Here is a 16,809-nt window from a genome sequence, read left to right as displayed (position 1 = left end):
GTTTCCGGATATTGTATTCCTTGTCCAGAGCGCTTATCCATACTGGTGCCCCGTACGATAAAAGTGGCAGAATTGCACCATTATAAATTGCCCATAGGGCTTTGTAATTTAATCCCCAGCTTATTTTTGCTGTTTTGGAGAGAGCGTTAATAAGCTTTTTGCATCTCTCTGCGACGTAGTCGATGTGTTGGTTGAAGGTGAATCTTTTGTCGATTATAATTCCAAGATATTTCATCTGATCGACCTGTTCTAACTGTTTATTATTTAGAAATATGTGTATTTCTTTATTTTCCCTTCGCTTTCTTCGTGTTACTAACATAGTTTTTGATTTCTGTTCATTGAACCTGGATTTGTTGTTTTGGGTCCAGGATGATATTTTTTGCATTTCAATATTTGCATAATTCTCAGCTTCAAGAATTGATTTTCCCTTAGTTATGACTATCAGATCGTCTGCAAATGCTACTGTTTTAGTGTGGTCTGTATAGTCTAAACTGAGAATGGAATTGTAATGTAGGTTCCAGAATCCTGGCCCGCAACAGGATCCTTGCGGGCAGCCTTTGCTTACGTTTTTGTCTACTTTAGCGTTGTTCACTGCTAATGTTGCTGTTCTCTGGTTAAAATAATCGTCCGCAAGCCTATACAGATTTCTTGGGCACTGGAATTTCCTCAGTGCTTGCATGATCCCCGGCCACCAGGCCGAGTCAAAAGCTCCCTGAATATCTAAGCTTACTAGCACCAAATACATGTTTTCCTTTAGATGTTCCTCAACATACTCATGTATGTATGTATGTATGTATGTATGTATGTATGTATGTATGTATGTATGTATGTATGTATGTATGTATGTATGTATGGTATGTATGTATGTATTAACACTACAATTGTGTATACACCCGGTGGCAGTGATATATAATATACAATAATTACAATTACAAGAAATAAAATAAAATAAACCTAAATGAAATAAAATAAAATAAACGTAAATCTATAAATAGTAGATGCAATAAACCTAGGATTATAATTAAAAACTATTCTATAATAACGCCTACGATAAGCAAAAATAAATCTAACATATAAGTACTTCTATTTCACCCAACCATTACCAATTTAAATAATTACATATCACCTTAATTAATTACATACCAACTTAATTACATACCATCTTAATTAATTACATATCACCTTAATTTATTTACATATGAACTAAGTTACATATCATCTTAATTAATTACATATCAACTTAATTATTACAGCAAAGGTAGATCAATCTTGGAAGCGTTATAGGTTACTTATTCGTTGTCAGGAATGGAAAAACTCCACTGCAGAAGTCTGCTAAGCCGAAGTTTAGGTAATAGAATTTGTCATACAATTCAGCAGGAGATTTGTAATGTTTCCTCAAGTTTTGAAGATGGTTTACTCGAAATAAAACTTACCGCAACGTCCGGTCGAACACGTCACATAAATACGCCGATGGATGTTCAGAAGCTGTGAGTAATGATGTCCTTACTTGTTCAGTGATCATGTGACAAAATGCGTCGTTTTATCGCAGTCTGTTTAAACATCTATATATAGTTTCCCGCTTGTCTCAGTGTGCCATCCTGCTGCTAGACGAGATTTATTTGCAAAGCAGTCATGGCATCTGTTAAGACCACTTTCCTTGTAATTCTGTTAACGACGTCAGTATTGTGTCAAGTAGTAAACTGTCTACATGTTCGACATCGTTTGAAAAATCACACGGTTACAAAAAGTCATCCCGTAGAGGTGAAGATATGTTCCTCTGGATATCGTCTAGATGTAAATAATCGATGTCGAAAGGTATTTTCAAAGGTATGTATATATTTTATTCTGAATAGAATAAAGGTTGGTAATATTGTGATACGAGTAATATTGTGATAGTTCTTTTTGAGAATTTATTACAATTTTACTGAGCGAGAGAAGAACCGGTTTGTTGCATAAACTTGTCCATGTACATTCCCTTAATACGTTGACGCAAAAAACCGATCTTCCTCTCGCTCAGTAAAATTGTAATAAATTCTCAAAAAGGACTATCACAATATTACTTATATCACAATATTAACACCCTTTACCCTATACTTCAAACGTGTGAAATTTGGAATATTTAGGGTTACCAGACGTCCGGGGTTTTCCGGACATGCCCTATTTTTTCATGCGTCCTGGTAGGTCCGTGAGATTTTACTAAATTTCCGAATTATGTTCTTAAATAGCGCTTTGCATAAAAAATCATTTTTATAACTAGGGCCCTCATGTTTAAGATTAAAAAGTCGCCAGTGAAATTCCCTGAAAATTCTCTTAAAATAGATCTAAAAGATTAAAGAAATGACTTTATGAAACTCATCAATTTATATTATTAATAATAGTGTAAGGATTGCTTTCTAAATAACTGTATTTTAAAACAAACTTTCTTATTGAAATTAGTATATTACTACTGAAATAATAATTATCATTAGGTTACTTCTATTAAACTAATACCAACTTCACGATATCAGTGTTACGGGATTGATGTTTGGAGCAAGAGGAACGATACCCAACTTCTCTTCTCAATTCTGTAAGACCCTAGGACTGCACAAATCTTTTCTGAACGAACTGGCCCTCCTCGTAATTAAAGAGTCAGTCAAACTTTTACGGAACCACGTAAATGGACACTAATTCAGTGTATGGAAAAAAATTGACGCATCATCATCATTTTTCTTTTTCCTTCTTAGCTTTCATTGATTCTTTACTTGAAATTTTTTTTCTTCTGTAAACTGCCATTGTTTGTATGTGTATTTGTTTGCCTTTTTTCTTACTCTTTTAGCTCTCATCTTCCATTTGTTCTTGTATTGTTTTGTATGCTTTGTCTAATGGCAGCCTCTAGTTTGAGGAAGCTCTGATAAATAAAAACAAATAAAATAACGTTAAAACTGATGCAGATAGATTATGATACACCATTATAAACACATGGACACTGTAAATGGATATGGACTAGTCCAAGAACTACCCGTAAAGAAAATGTTGACATGAATTATTACTTAGAAATATAGACTACTTCAACTATAAAAATTACGTAACAATGCAAATTTAACCGCAGACAATTTTAAAAAGATTTAAAAAAATATTTGTAAAATGAAGAAAAGAACCTAAAACTATATATAAATGTTAAGAATTGACTTTAATCGGGAAAACGTGGAGAAATTCATTTTGATGAACTAAAAATTATGATACAGCCAATATAAACACGTGAACACTGTAGAAGGATATGGACTAGTCCAAAAACGACACGTAAAGAAAATGTTGACATGAATTATTACTTAGAAATATAGACTACTTCAACTATAAAAATTACATAACAAAGCAAATTTAATCACAGACAATTTTAAAAAGATGTATAAAATTTTGTAAAATGAAGAAAAGAACTTAAAATTATATATAAATGTTAAAAAACTGACTTTAATTGGAAAACGTGGAGAAATTCATTTTGATGAACTGTAAAAATCCCTATGACCTTTACTTTTTAACTTCGCTCTAGAATATGCCATTAGGAAAGTTCAGGATAACAGAGAGGGTTTGCAATTGAACGGGTTAAATCAGCTTCTTGTCTATGCGGATGACGTGAATATGTTAGGAGAAAATCCACAAACGATTAGGGAAAACGCGGAAATTCTACTTGAAGCAAGTAAAGCGATAGGGTTGGAAGTAAATCCCGAAAAGACTAAGTATACGATTATGTGTCGTGACCAGAATATTGTACGAAATGGAACTATAAAAATTGGAGATTTATCCTTCGAAGAGGTTGAAAAATTCAAATATCTTGGAGCAACAGTAACAAATATAAATGGCACTCGGGAGGAAATTAAACGCAGAATAAATATGGGAAATGCCTGTTATTATTCGGTTGAGACGCTTTTGTCATCTAGTCTTCTGTCAAAAAATCTGAAAGTTAGAATTTATAAAACAGTTATATTACCGGTTGTTCTGTATGGTTGTGAAACTTGGACAACGCAGAGCTGCACGCATTGTATTCTTCACCTGACATAATTAGGAACATTAAATCCAGACGTTTGAGATGGGCAGGACATGTAGCACGTATGGGCGAATCCAGAAATGCATATAGAGTGTTAGTTGGGAGGCCGGAGGGAAAAAGACCTTTGGAGAGGCCGAGATGTAGATGGGAAGATAATATTAAAATGGATTTTAGGGAGGTGGGATATGATAGTAGAGACTGGATTAATCTTGCTCAGGATAGGGACCGATGGCGGGCTTATGTGAGGGTGGCAATGAACATCCGGGTTCCTTAAAAGCCAGTGAATAAGTAAAAATCCCATTTATAAATGTTATAATACCGGTTGTTCTGTATGGTTGTAAAACTTGGACTGTCATTTTGAGAGAGGAACAGAAGCTAAGGGTTTTCGAGAATAAAGTGTTTAGGAAAATATTTGGGGATAAGAGGGACGAAGATACAGCAGAATGGAGAAAATTACACAACGCAGAACTGCACGCGTTGTATTCTTCACCTAACATAATTAGGAACATTCAATCCAGACGTTTGAGATGGGCAGGGCATGTTGCACGTATGTGTGAATCCAGAAATGCATATAGAGTGTTAGTTAGAGGGGAAAAGACCTTAGGGGAGACAAAGACGTAGATAAGAGGAGAACATTGAAATGGATTTGAGGGAGGTGGGATACGATGGTAGTATTAGTAGTAGTAGTAGTAGTAGTATTTATTTATTTAACCTGGTAGAGATAAGACCGTCAGACCTTCTCTGCCCCTCTACCAGGAGATTACAACTATAATATGAAGAATAAATTACAATTAGTATTAAATGGTAGGGACTGGATTAATCTTGCTGGCGGGCTTATGTGAGGGCGGCAATGAACCTCCGGGTTCCTTAAAAGCCATTTGTATGTATATGTACTTCCTCGAACTTAAAAATTTCGTTCTTACCCCACAACCTGGAACACATACCTTATCGTGTCCGACTTAAGTATTGCTAATAACTTTCAGTTATATGATTTATTAATAACTGATAGGTGCATGATTTATAAGTAGTAACCGATGGTTACATTATTTAAAAATATGTGATAGTTAACATGATATATTACACATGATTTATTATTTATAAAGGTAATGCCGTTTCTTTTTGCCTATATAATTACTTTTCTTTCATTTTGGAAACAGTTCTGTTGCAGTCATCATGAAGCTCTTGTTTCTACTTTACGTGTTAATTCAAATGTTAATAGTGCAGTGCACCAACGTAATTCAGAGTCCGGTTATTATTAATAGTTGTCCCGAGGGCTATCGTTTGTTTATGAATTATTGCATCAAAATCTTTCATACAAATAGACAGTGTACTTGTAGGCATGCTGGTTAAAACTTACATATTCAGAGTCAGGTTAGTATCAGTGAATCAATTTACATGCCGTGTTTTTTATTGTTGAAATTCCTTAAGAACTCAAATGATTAATGGTTATACTTAGGTCCAATACATTAAAAAGTATTGTTTCACGTATATTGAAGGATCATTAGGAAAATTCGGGCGATGGAATCAGAGAGCGGAATCAAGGAACGAAAAGTGTAAGACTGCTTAAACTTGTGATGATTCAAAAACTAGAAGGCTTACGTAATGAACCATATATATTATGTAAAATTATTAGAAAATAAGTAGCTTTAAGATGGTATAGGCCTATTAGTTTTATTTCCACTTACAATATTTTTCTCGTGACGAAAATATTGTACGAAATAGAAATATAAAAATTGGAAATTTATCTTTTGAAGAGGTACAGAAGTTCAAATATCTTGGAGCAACAGTAACAAATATAAATGATACTCGGGATGAAATTAAACACAGAATATATATGGGAAACGTCTGTTATTATTCGGTTGAGAAGCTTTTATCATCCAGTCTGCTGTCAAAAAATCTGAAAGTTAGAATTTATAAAACAATTATATTACCGGTTGTTCTTTATGGTTGTGAAACTTGGACTCTCACTTCGAGAGAGGAACATAGGTTAAGGGCGTTTGAGAATAAGGTGCTTAGGAAAATATTTGGGGCTAAAAGGGATGAAGTTACAGGAGAATGGAGAAAGTTACACAACACAGAACTGCACGAATTGTATTCTTCACCTGACATAATTAGGAACATTAAATCCAGACGTTTGAGATGGACAGGGCATGTAGCACGTATGGGCGAATCCAGAAATGCATATAGAGTGTTAGTTGGGAGGCCGGAGGGAAAAAGTCCATTAGGGAGGCCGAGACGTAGATGGGAAGATAATATTAAAATGGATTTGAGGGAGGTGGGATATATTGATAGAGAATGGATTAATCTTGCTCAGGATAGGGACCAATGGCGGGCTTATGTGAGGGCGGCAATGAACCTCCGGGTTCCTTAAAAGCCAGTAAGTAAGTAAGTAAGTAAGTAAGTAAGTAAGTAAGTAAGTAAGTAAGTAAGTAAGTAAGTAAGTAAGTAAGTAAGTAAGTAAGTAAGTAAGTAAGTAAGTAAGTAATATTTTAATAATTGAAGGGTTAGTTGAAAAAAAATACAACCATAGTCCAAAAACATAAATTTTCAGGAGAAACAAAAAGCTATCTGGCATGGGTGTTGTTAACACTTAAAGTATGAAATTCATTATGCTATTTCTTAAGGTGTTGTAGAAACTTAGGAAAATTGAAGTACAGTTATAATTTAAATTGCCTCATAAAAATACATGTGTAAATATAATTAATTGTGGACAATGGTTGTTAAAAAAACTCTGTTGTGGCTAAAGTGTGCCTCTCCTTTAATTTTGTTTTAATTTATTAGGGCCTATATCCTGTTTTTTTTTCCTTTCGTTGCTTACGTTTCTTCCATGGGGTTACTTCTGTACTTAAATATGACACCATAACTAATACAACAATTCACGTGTCAAAATATTTTTCTCTGAGATGGCTTTTGCCGCGTACGTAAGAAGCAATATTGCCAATCTACTATAGTTTAAAATTGTATGGATAAATGTTTCAAGATGATATCAATGGGATCAGGGGCGATTTCTCAGTGCATGCTATGCTTGCTGCACAAGCCCAATATTTTCGTAGAATGTTTATTTCTCAAAATGGCGTTACGTACATTAAAATTTATTTTGATTTTTGGAATACTGTATAGGCATAATACCACCCGCTGGTTGCACACCGCAAGTATCGCAACGCTTGCTCGTTTCTTGGAGCTACAGGAAAGACGTAGAAATAGCGAGAATATTATGCGCGCGCAAGTGCCTTCCTCCTTGGTCCGTCCTAGGCGCACATGCTTCTGTTATGTGTTGTTTGAAGCTCTGGTCCGAGAGCTACACCAACGACTATTTAACGTTACACAGAGCAGTATTGACAGCGGGAATGTGCTGTGATTTGCGAGTGCAATGTAATTGTATGAGCGGAATGCATATGTTACCTGCTGAATTCTTAAACATTAATTTGAGGTATTGCAATGAGTTCGGAATTGTGTGTTATTGAAACCTTATTACTAAATCCACTTTCCCGAAGGACTATTCAAGAGAAGACAGACATTATAGAGAATACGTGCGCTCGTTCAGTGCAGCTCAATACAACAATGTGCATTGGTTGGTCGGAAAAACTAAATAAACTGTTTTGTTAGTCATGTTTGTTATATTATATCGAACTTCTACATCTGATAAGTGAATATGATCCCTGACTCGTAATTATTTCATAATTATAAAATAAATTATTTATGTGGGTCTGATTATTTTTATTCATTATGAATTATTATATCCTCCCATCTTCCCCTATGAATAAAAGAGCAAGCCTAACTTTCGTGACTAGCATTCGCCCCTGAATGGATATTTGTAAATGCTACCATTGTCCTGGCTGGACAATGACTCTTTTCACAAAAGAAGTCTTTGGACTATGGTTATTTTATGAAAATCACTGAAAATGTTCACTCCTATAACATAGACCTATGGTGTTTTTTCCCCCAACAACTAATTCAGTACGCACTCACCATATGCTTAATATCTCAAATTTGCATTTTTTGGACTGATTCTTTTTCAGAAAACCCTTCAGTTATTATTAACATTGTTAATATCAATTATTACTTACTACAACAAATATATAAGTTACCTCTAGGGCCACTTACTGCTCTCCAACCAGGAGATTAACCGTGAAAGGAATGTGCTTACTATTGTGTCATCTAATGGAGCGAAGTAGATAAATAATATTACCGTTATAACGTCAGTGTAAAAAGCGCTCTCCTGCATATGTTATTTCCTGTATGGAGGGATTAAAAGACCAGGAGATTAACCGTGATCTAATTTTGTAACTAGGGTAGTATAAGTATGTGTGTATCAGTGTTATCGTTTGTGTTTTGAGAGTTAGCCAATGGAGATGCGTGTACCCACGTGTGTGACCTTATGACATCTTATGACATTAACATTCATTCACAGCATTACCCCGCTGCGTCTCATTCCCCTGAGACTTTCTCCTGGTTGGAGTACAGTACGAGCGCTGAGCTCCTATAATATTAAAGGTGAATCCAGGCAAGCTCTTTATAAAATACTGTATGTAAAAAAAAATCAAGCTTTCTAAATATGGTTTTATATTTGGAAATTATATGTACAACAAAATGGGATCGCAAACATAGCTCATAATGTTATCATATTATATAGTATATATAAATACAATTCAATTCAATTTATTTGGCCATTAGACATACAGTTTTAGGTTTCGTCAGAATACATTGAAAAACATATAAATACATTTTAAAAAACGCTAATAAAAGACACAGTAAAATTTAAATAATGCAATGAAAACCTTAAGTAATTTGAAACTTTTAGATTAAAGGAAACTAACTAAATTGGAATTAAACTTATTTATTAAAATGCAATTTCATACAAATTTGTGTTGAAAAACTCAGCAACAGAATAAAAAGGATTATTTAATAACCAATTGTAAAATATAGTTTTGAAGCTATTGATTGGTAATTTATAATATTGACTGGAGAGCTTATTATATAATTTTATGCCCATAATTAAAAAGTTTGTGTTGCTCTTGTGTAATATTCAATATGGAATATTAATTTGTTCACTATTTCTAATTTCATGATCATGTATATTGGCCACTAATGAGTAAAGTCGATATTTTGTCGAGTGTAAAGTACTAGATCATATATATACAAATTTATGATTGTTAAAATCTGTGATTGTCTGAAAAGTGGCCGAGAATGTTCCAGATAGTTTGATTTACATAACATTCTAATGGCTTTCTTTTGTAAAATCAACACGCTTTCAATTTTGGTTCCATTTCCCCAAAAAATTAGGGCATATCGGATTATCGACAGTATATGATAACATTATATAAGGTCCCTTAGGTCTCTGAACTAACACTCTGTATGCATTTCTGGATTCACCTATGCGTGCTACGTGCCTTACCCATCTAAAACGTTTGGATTTAACGTCCCTAATTATGTTAGGTGAGGAATACAATGCATGCAGTTCTGCGTTGTGCAACTTATAGACCTATCTAAAGTAAACTAAGACTTAGGGGAGAGTCGGGTAGTATCGGACAATGTGTTTCTTTCATCTACCACCATATGGTAGTACCTGAATGACATGGTTACGTTTCTCTATGCGACATCACAGAAATGTAACCATGTCAATCAGGTACGATCATCGTGTGGTAGATGAAAGAAACTCACTGTCCGATATTACCCGATGTCCGATACTACCCGACTCTCCCCTAATTTAAATTAAAGCGACATTTTCAATTGGAAAGGGTATGTTATAGTCGAAAATAAATGTTGAGAATGAAAGACAACGTAAAGGATAATTAATGAATTCTTTATTAATTGTCTGATTATTAAATGATTTAAATAGAAGTCTTTATTTAGCCTACGCCAGACTCTTAGGAACGAGATTCCATTGTCTACTTTTAAAAATGATTTGTATTTTATCATTCAAGGGTCACAGAGGCTCCATCTAGGAATAATGCGCAGATATTTGTCTCAGCTGCCAACATACCAGTTACAAAATCACTACCATTTGTAGTATTTGTCAGTATCGAAATTCGAAACGAAGTTGGCAAAAGAAAATTCAACCTGCAAACTAGAAACTAACCACAATACACTAGCATATGTAGTAATGGGGGATAAAAATGGTTAGGTTTCACCCTTAAGGTATGAAGTAAGCTGACCCGGACTATAGAATCGTCGACACCTGTGGAGTAACGGTTAGCGTGTCTGTCCTCGAAACTAGGTGGCCCGGGTTCGAATCCCGGTCAGGGCATGTTACCTGGTTGAGGTTTTTCCGGGGTTTTCCCTCAACCCAATTTGAGCAAATGTTGGTTAACTTTCGGTGCTTGACCCCTGACTTATTTCACTAGCATTATCACCGTCATCTCATTCAGACACTAAATAACCTAATATGGTGATACAGCGTCGTAAAATAACCTACTTAAAAATTAGAATCAAATGTGTCTGCAAACTTACAGCATCTTAGAATCGCTATATAACTTACTATAAGGGTTGATACATTCAGACCAAAAAGCATGGTCTGAAATATCTTCCGTAACAATGCCGTAAAACTAATCAATTCTAATTGGTTGGAGTAAAAGACTATTGAACCATGCCATAAATCTTCAGATAAACACTTCGTTTTGTTTTTTGTTCGTTTGTATTGTAATAAAGCGGATTAATTAAACAAATGTAAATTAATTGGATGACTAAATCTGAACTCTTAATATACAGAGTGATTCAGAATAAATGGTAAATATTTTAGGGCGGTAATAGTTTGGACTGTTCTGAGTAAAAAAGTGCATTTTCAGTGAGTTTTAGATACAACTGTTTGAATGTTACGCATAACAAACCTTACAAATAGTATTTAGGAACGACAAATGAATACTACGTGTCACTCTTCTGACATCGTTTGAGAGCAGAACTATTCATAATTATTAGTGTCGAGAAACAGCTGTTTGTAGTTTCATGGCTTCAAGGATGGGCATGCTCTTGCAACATGACGGAGTCTCTGTACATTTTATCCGTCAGGTGACACATCACATTCCCCGAACGATGGAATGGCCACTGTGAGCTACATGCATTGGCCACCAAGGTCTCCAGCCTTAGTACTATCGACTTTTGTCTGTGGGGATGGATGAAATGCGAAGTGTACAAAACACAATGGACGAATAAAATTGTTCGCTCGCATTATGAATAGTGTTGCCCTAAAAAAAGGACGACAAGACAACCTGAGAAAAGCAACTCGTACTAATGTCAACAGATCGGAAAGGGCATTGGACTGTAGAAATGTATTGATATAATGTAATAATAATAATAATAATAATAATAATAATAATAATAATAATAATAATAATAATAATAATAATTTTATTTGAAAGATAATAATAGTACACTTTTGGTTGGCACTACCGATGAAGCAATAAGGAATAAGCAATAAATGTAATTGAAGGGTTCAGAGCCATAGTGGGCCAAGCGCCATATAGTAAAAATGTAGAAAACAAGGGTTAAAATTAAGTGAATACCATAATTTCATGAAAAACGTAGCAAATAATATAAATTATGCACATTAAAACTAAATGATATGTCAGTGTTCATTAAACTATGGTAATCACTTAAATTTAACCCTTGCTTTCTTCGCTTTTAATAAATGGCGCTTGGCCCACTATGGCTCTGAACCCTTCAATTATTATTAAATCATTTGTCTGTCCTTCTTGCCACTTGTAAGTCTTATGCGTAACGTTCCGTAAATATACGATACGTAACTTAGCGTATGAAACTATGTAAAATATTACCACTCTTTATAACTCATGGCCAACAACAGTTTAAACCAGTGGTCGTCAGCACTCATATGCTGCGTCGGGTCATAACGTGACCACGGGTAAGAGACGCTAGTCCGAGGGAGCTCTGTGCTGATGACCGCTGGTTTAAATTCTGTAGCGTGATCACCAATTAATTAATTAACTGTAAATGTTTGATATTAGCTCAGATCGCATATAACAGATTGATCAGCCTTATGGGCTTTGAAGGCAACAACTTTTATCTATTTCACTATGCTGCCATCTAGCGACTGCAGAAAAAGTCACGTTATGACTCTAGTTTCAATTGCATGGAGCAACTGTATTTCCATCTAGCGGTCGTTACTAATCGACAGTGACGATCCTGGTAGTTGTTTTTTTCCATATTTTACCTGTTTTAACATGGAGATGACCAATCTGCTATACTGTGTTCAGGGATATTAGTTACTCTTAGCTAAAGAGACTTTTGTTTCCATTCTTTCAGGGTCGGAGGAGTGAGGAAAACGACACTAAGAGATTTGTTCATCGGCAAGTGCTTCCATCTTGACTTCACTGCACGGAATTAGAGAGGACATCAATATTCTAACCACACTCTATGTCATGTTTTATGTCATTAACAACTGTTATACTTGTGTTAAAATGAATCTCTTATACCTAGAACTGCTGTAATAACCATTGTAAACATTGTGTGTACTGAGTCCTTGCTTGTTTTATGTCCCTCTCTGCACCTAAGAAGCATTGTAAATATTCAATAGTCATTTCTTCATGAACATTACCCAATCCTTTTCCCTTCGTATGTTTTAGAATAGTATTTATCAATGAAAGGCTGATGATTACGCTGATATGGATGATAGAATTAGAGAAAAAATTAATAAAATTGTCCTTTAAACTTGGAGAAAATTTAATGTAAAAATTATCTGTGTTCACTCCATTATTGTAATTGTAATTGAATTTAAATAATGAACTGTTGTATTAGATTTCGCATATAGTTAACTAATTTTGTTCATTGAAGTTGAATAAGTACGATTAATAACCATATTTTACTAAGAAAAAATGTAATATAGTCAGTTGGTAAATACAGCATGAGCACAAAAGATTTAGACGATTTCTTTAATTACCTATTACAGTACAAATGTTTTAATTTATTTTGATTCATGGAAGCTTTACAAGAAAGCGGAAAATCTCTAAAACGTTTGAAGGTGCTCAGTATGATTGCCCGTATGTTACGGCACCGGTCGATGCGGTGATGACAGCTCTGGTAATCCGCAGTCTCAACTCAGCAAGACTGTGGGGTAAAAATGTAACTAACACGACTTCTTTTATGTAGCCCAACAAAAAGAATTCGTAGGGCGTTAAATCTGGCGAACAGGGAGGCCACTTAAAATATTTGGTATTGATAGTTCAATGAAGAAGAATGGTCCGGATACCTTTTCGCATGACGTTGCGAAGAACATATTAAGCTTAGGTGAATCACGCTCATGGATAAGTAAGTGAATTCTCATGTCCCGAAATTCGCACGTTATGGGGATTGACTTTTTCACTCTTACGAAAGGTTGTCTCATCGTTGAATTCAGTTTATCAACAAAACCATAATCTTGCAGTCTTTGGAACTTGATGCAGAAATTATGATGCACACAGTCAACATCAGTTAGTTTAGTCGATATCGTTTCATGTGTAATTGCTTACATAGGACATTCCATACAGTTTTCTGTGGAATATTGAGCTCTCTGCTGGCCCTTCTTACAGATTTCTGAGGACTTCGTTCAGAGCACTGACGAATACTGTTCACTTTCTGATCAGAGAGATCTGTGGACTTTCCCTTACATAATGATCCCGTACGTTGAAATTGGGCGTACCAGTTATAAATTGACTGCTTGGATGGTGGGTTCTTGCCATATTTTCTTCGAAAATTGCACCGGACGGCGATGATAGCCTTGTTACAATGAAAATTCAAGACGCAGAAACATTTTTCATCTGCAGAAATCGCCATTTTTCAACAACAAAAATGACGATAGTTATCTAGCCACCTATAGGTGTAATGAAACTTTGGGCATTATTCTGAAATTCGCATCAATATCATGGCCATACCTTCGATATGATTAGTATAGGACGGCTGCAAAATCATATAAATCATTTGTGCTCACCATGTATATGCCATATTTATATCAACGTGTAATGCTATTTCTATAAAGTTAAATATAAAAAGAGGATAGACAAATATAATGATCAGTAGTGTAAATTCTTGTTATGCTATTTTGTAATTACATGACTTCATAAGAATTTTGTGAAGTTGAATAAAACTTAAATTATTATTAGTATAAAATACATCCTTGTCTCCTTATTTTTTCACAGAGCTCTAAAAATTCTGGCCAACGATTACTATCACGTGTGAATTGCTTTTATCTAAAAGCAGACGGACAAATTGTGTGACCTGTGACATGCGGTTGGTATAATGTCAACACTTGAAACAACATGGAATAGCAGATAAATATCCTTGTTTCAGACCAGATTGGAAACCTTCAAATTCAGTTTCGTTGAGTATTTGAGTTCACACGGGAAACCAGCATGCTGTTATGTTAAAACTTCCTTTGAAAATTTGTTTACGGCTAAATACTGTAAACCAAAAGCGACCTCCAAAAATTTTGCTGTAAAAAAAAAAAAAAAAAAAAAAAAAAAAAAAACAAGTTGTTTGAAATCGTAAAATGTTCGTTTCAAGATCGAAAACAAGAGTCCCCCTTAGTTAAAGATTAATGAATTTCTTGTCTTCAAATGTTAATCGGTAAACATGTCAGATAATAATATTATCTCTGTTGTTTGGGTAAAAAGGAAACGCCATAAAAATGAATTTGAAGATAAATGAAAATTAAAATCAGACACTATTAAAATAATTTTCTACACAAATAAAACACATAAAATGCTAGTACTCTTTTGATTTTTGCACATCCACTTGTATATTTTAACTTTTGTGTTCGTCTGGGGAACAAAATTCTATCTGCACAAAAAATGACAACCCCCTTTACCCGAACACCACAGATTCAATCCCTGTTGTGGGCGATGAGTTTTCAATTTTGGTAATATAAGAAGCGCTCTCCTAAATTAAATATTTCGAGACAAAATTCATCCACTTCTTTGATCACGAAGTATTCTCCTTGACTGGCAGATGTCTCTAACATTTCGTGAGACCGCAGGTACATCTGAAGATAAAAGTAATAAGCATGTATGTAACTACAAAATACACTTACTGGCACAAAAGCGAAACGCAAGTTTTTAAAAATACAAATGGCTGTATGTTTGCGAGTAAAAAATGAATTTTTAATTGTTAATTAAACGAAATGATGGGAAAATGTCGGTATATTATTGTGGTAACCAAAATATTTTCAATAGGTATAGTTATCAATAGAATTATCTTAAATCTTATAATAAAAAGTAATAAAATTGAAATGTTTCTCTTTTTGTGCCGGTCAGTGTATTATTAGTTGAGTAATTTTCGTACTTACCATTAAAGAAGACATTCTAATCGTGAATGACTTTTCAGGGGAGGTTTTGACCTGATGAATTTAGAAGGTTTTTCCTGTCAGCAATAGTAACTGAGTATATAGCCTACATTTCATCTGTCACTGACGTAGATGAAATTTTTTTTCTTTAGAAAAAGATACAATATTATTCTTCCTCTACTCCTTCATTCCTATACATACATTAAGCTACGACTGTGTGCACAACTGTACATAAGCCGCCACTGGGATCTTATGCATCTCTTTCAACTGTTGGCCCAGATCTAATTACTCATTGAGAGAAAGTTTCAAAGCATTCACAAATGTGCTCAGTGAAATCTCGTCTGTTTTTAAAAATTAAATTACTAAAGCAAAGTTTAATTCATTATTAACTTTACTAAGGGGAGAAATGGGGTCCTTCTTTACTGTCAACAATTGAAATATTTTACATATAACAGCGTGGAGAGGAAATTCTCAGGTGAATGAAACAAAAAATGTGGATATTAGTCTTAAAATTCAACAAAATGGTATAGGCACGCTTATAACGGTCACCAGATGTAACTGGGCAGTTCTTGTGTACCGATGGGCTAAGAATCTCTTAGATATTTCTCATAAAATGGAGTAGAATAATTGTCATACTGCTACTATTATTACTTGTACTAGTGCAATTGCATGGGATTTCCAGGCCTTGAAATTCCTTGGTGTAAGTTATCACTAGGATTCTGCTCAACCCTCTAATAAATGCAACAGAAAACTCATTAACAATGCTTTAGTTGGAAAAAGAAAACACGATCATACATACATACATACATACATACATACATACATACATACATACATACATACATACATACATAGTGTTCTGCCAAATGGTAGATCTTTCACACAAACCCAGCATTCTCCAATCTTTCCTATTTTCTGCCTTCCTCTTAGTTTCCGCATACGATCTTGTGATCTTAATGTCTTCTATCAGCTGGTATCTTCTTCTGCCCCGAACTATTTTCCCGTTCACCATTTCTTCCAGTGCATCCTTCAGTAGGCAGTTTTTTTCTCAGCCAGTGACCAAACCAATTTCTTTTTCTCTTTCTGATCAATTTCGGCATCATTCTTTCTTCGCCAACTCTTTCCAACACAGCTGGACACGATATATTAATTTTGTTTAATAATAATAATAATAATAATAATAATAATAATAATAATAATAATAATAATAATAATAATGGCTTTATTTAACCTGGCAGAGTTAAGGCCGTAAGGCCTTCTCTTACACTCAACCAGGATTAAACCTTGCTTACATAGTTGAAAATCAAACTGGATCAGAATTAAGTAATTACATACTGATACAATTTAGGTACATAATGTGATCAAAAGAGGTAGTTACATAAAAATTTACCTCATAAAATAAAAATAAACATAGTGTGAAATACATATTAATGTTGTTGGAATCAAATACGAATCACATAAAAACAGAAGCCGATAATTCAATAAAAAAAATGTACACAGCAAAAATAAAAATAAACACATT

The 16,809-nt window shown here is 34.3% G+C and overlaps 1 protein-coding gene across 10 annotated transcripts in view; it reads left to right on the top strand.

Annotated features, from left to right (window-relative positions):
- Positions 1-14,118, top strand: part of LOC138706473 (splicing factor 3A subunit 2-like) — a 128,688-nt gene extending 114,570 nt beyond the window's left edge. For 5 of the 10 annotated variants that reach the window (XR_011334006.1, XR_011334008.1, XM_069835805.1 and 2 more), the window contains one exon: positions 12,278-14,118. Coding sequence is in view for 2 of the 10 variants with exons in the window: in XM_069835805.1 (XP_069691906.1) it covers positions 12,278-12,291 (14 nt within the window). In the remaining 8 variants the exon portion in view is untranslated. Of the gene's footprint in view, positions 1-838; positions 1,828-12,277 lie in introns of those variants that run through there. The other 5 variants (XR_011334011.1, XR_011334010.1, XR_011334005.1 and 2 more) reach the window with 2 other exon arrangements.
- Positions 14,119-16,809: the final 2,691 nt, after the last annotated feature.

This window comes from Periplaneta americana, chromosome 9 (assembly GCF_040183065.1).
Source record: "Periplaneta americana isolate PAMFEO1 chromosome 9, P.americana_PAMFEO1_priV1, whole genome shotgun sequence".
In the NCBI taxonomy this organism is placed as follows: Eukaryota; Metazoa; Arthropoda; class Insecta; order Blattodea; family Blattidae; genus Periplaneta; species Periplaneta americana.
Note: the sequence above shows the minus strand (reverse complement) of the source record. Positions and strands in the feature narration are given on the sequence as shown.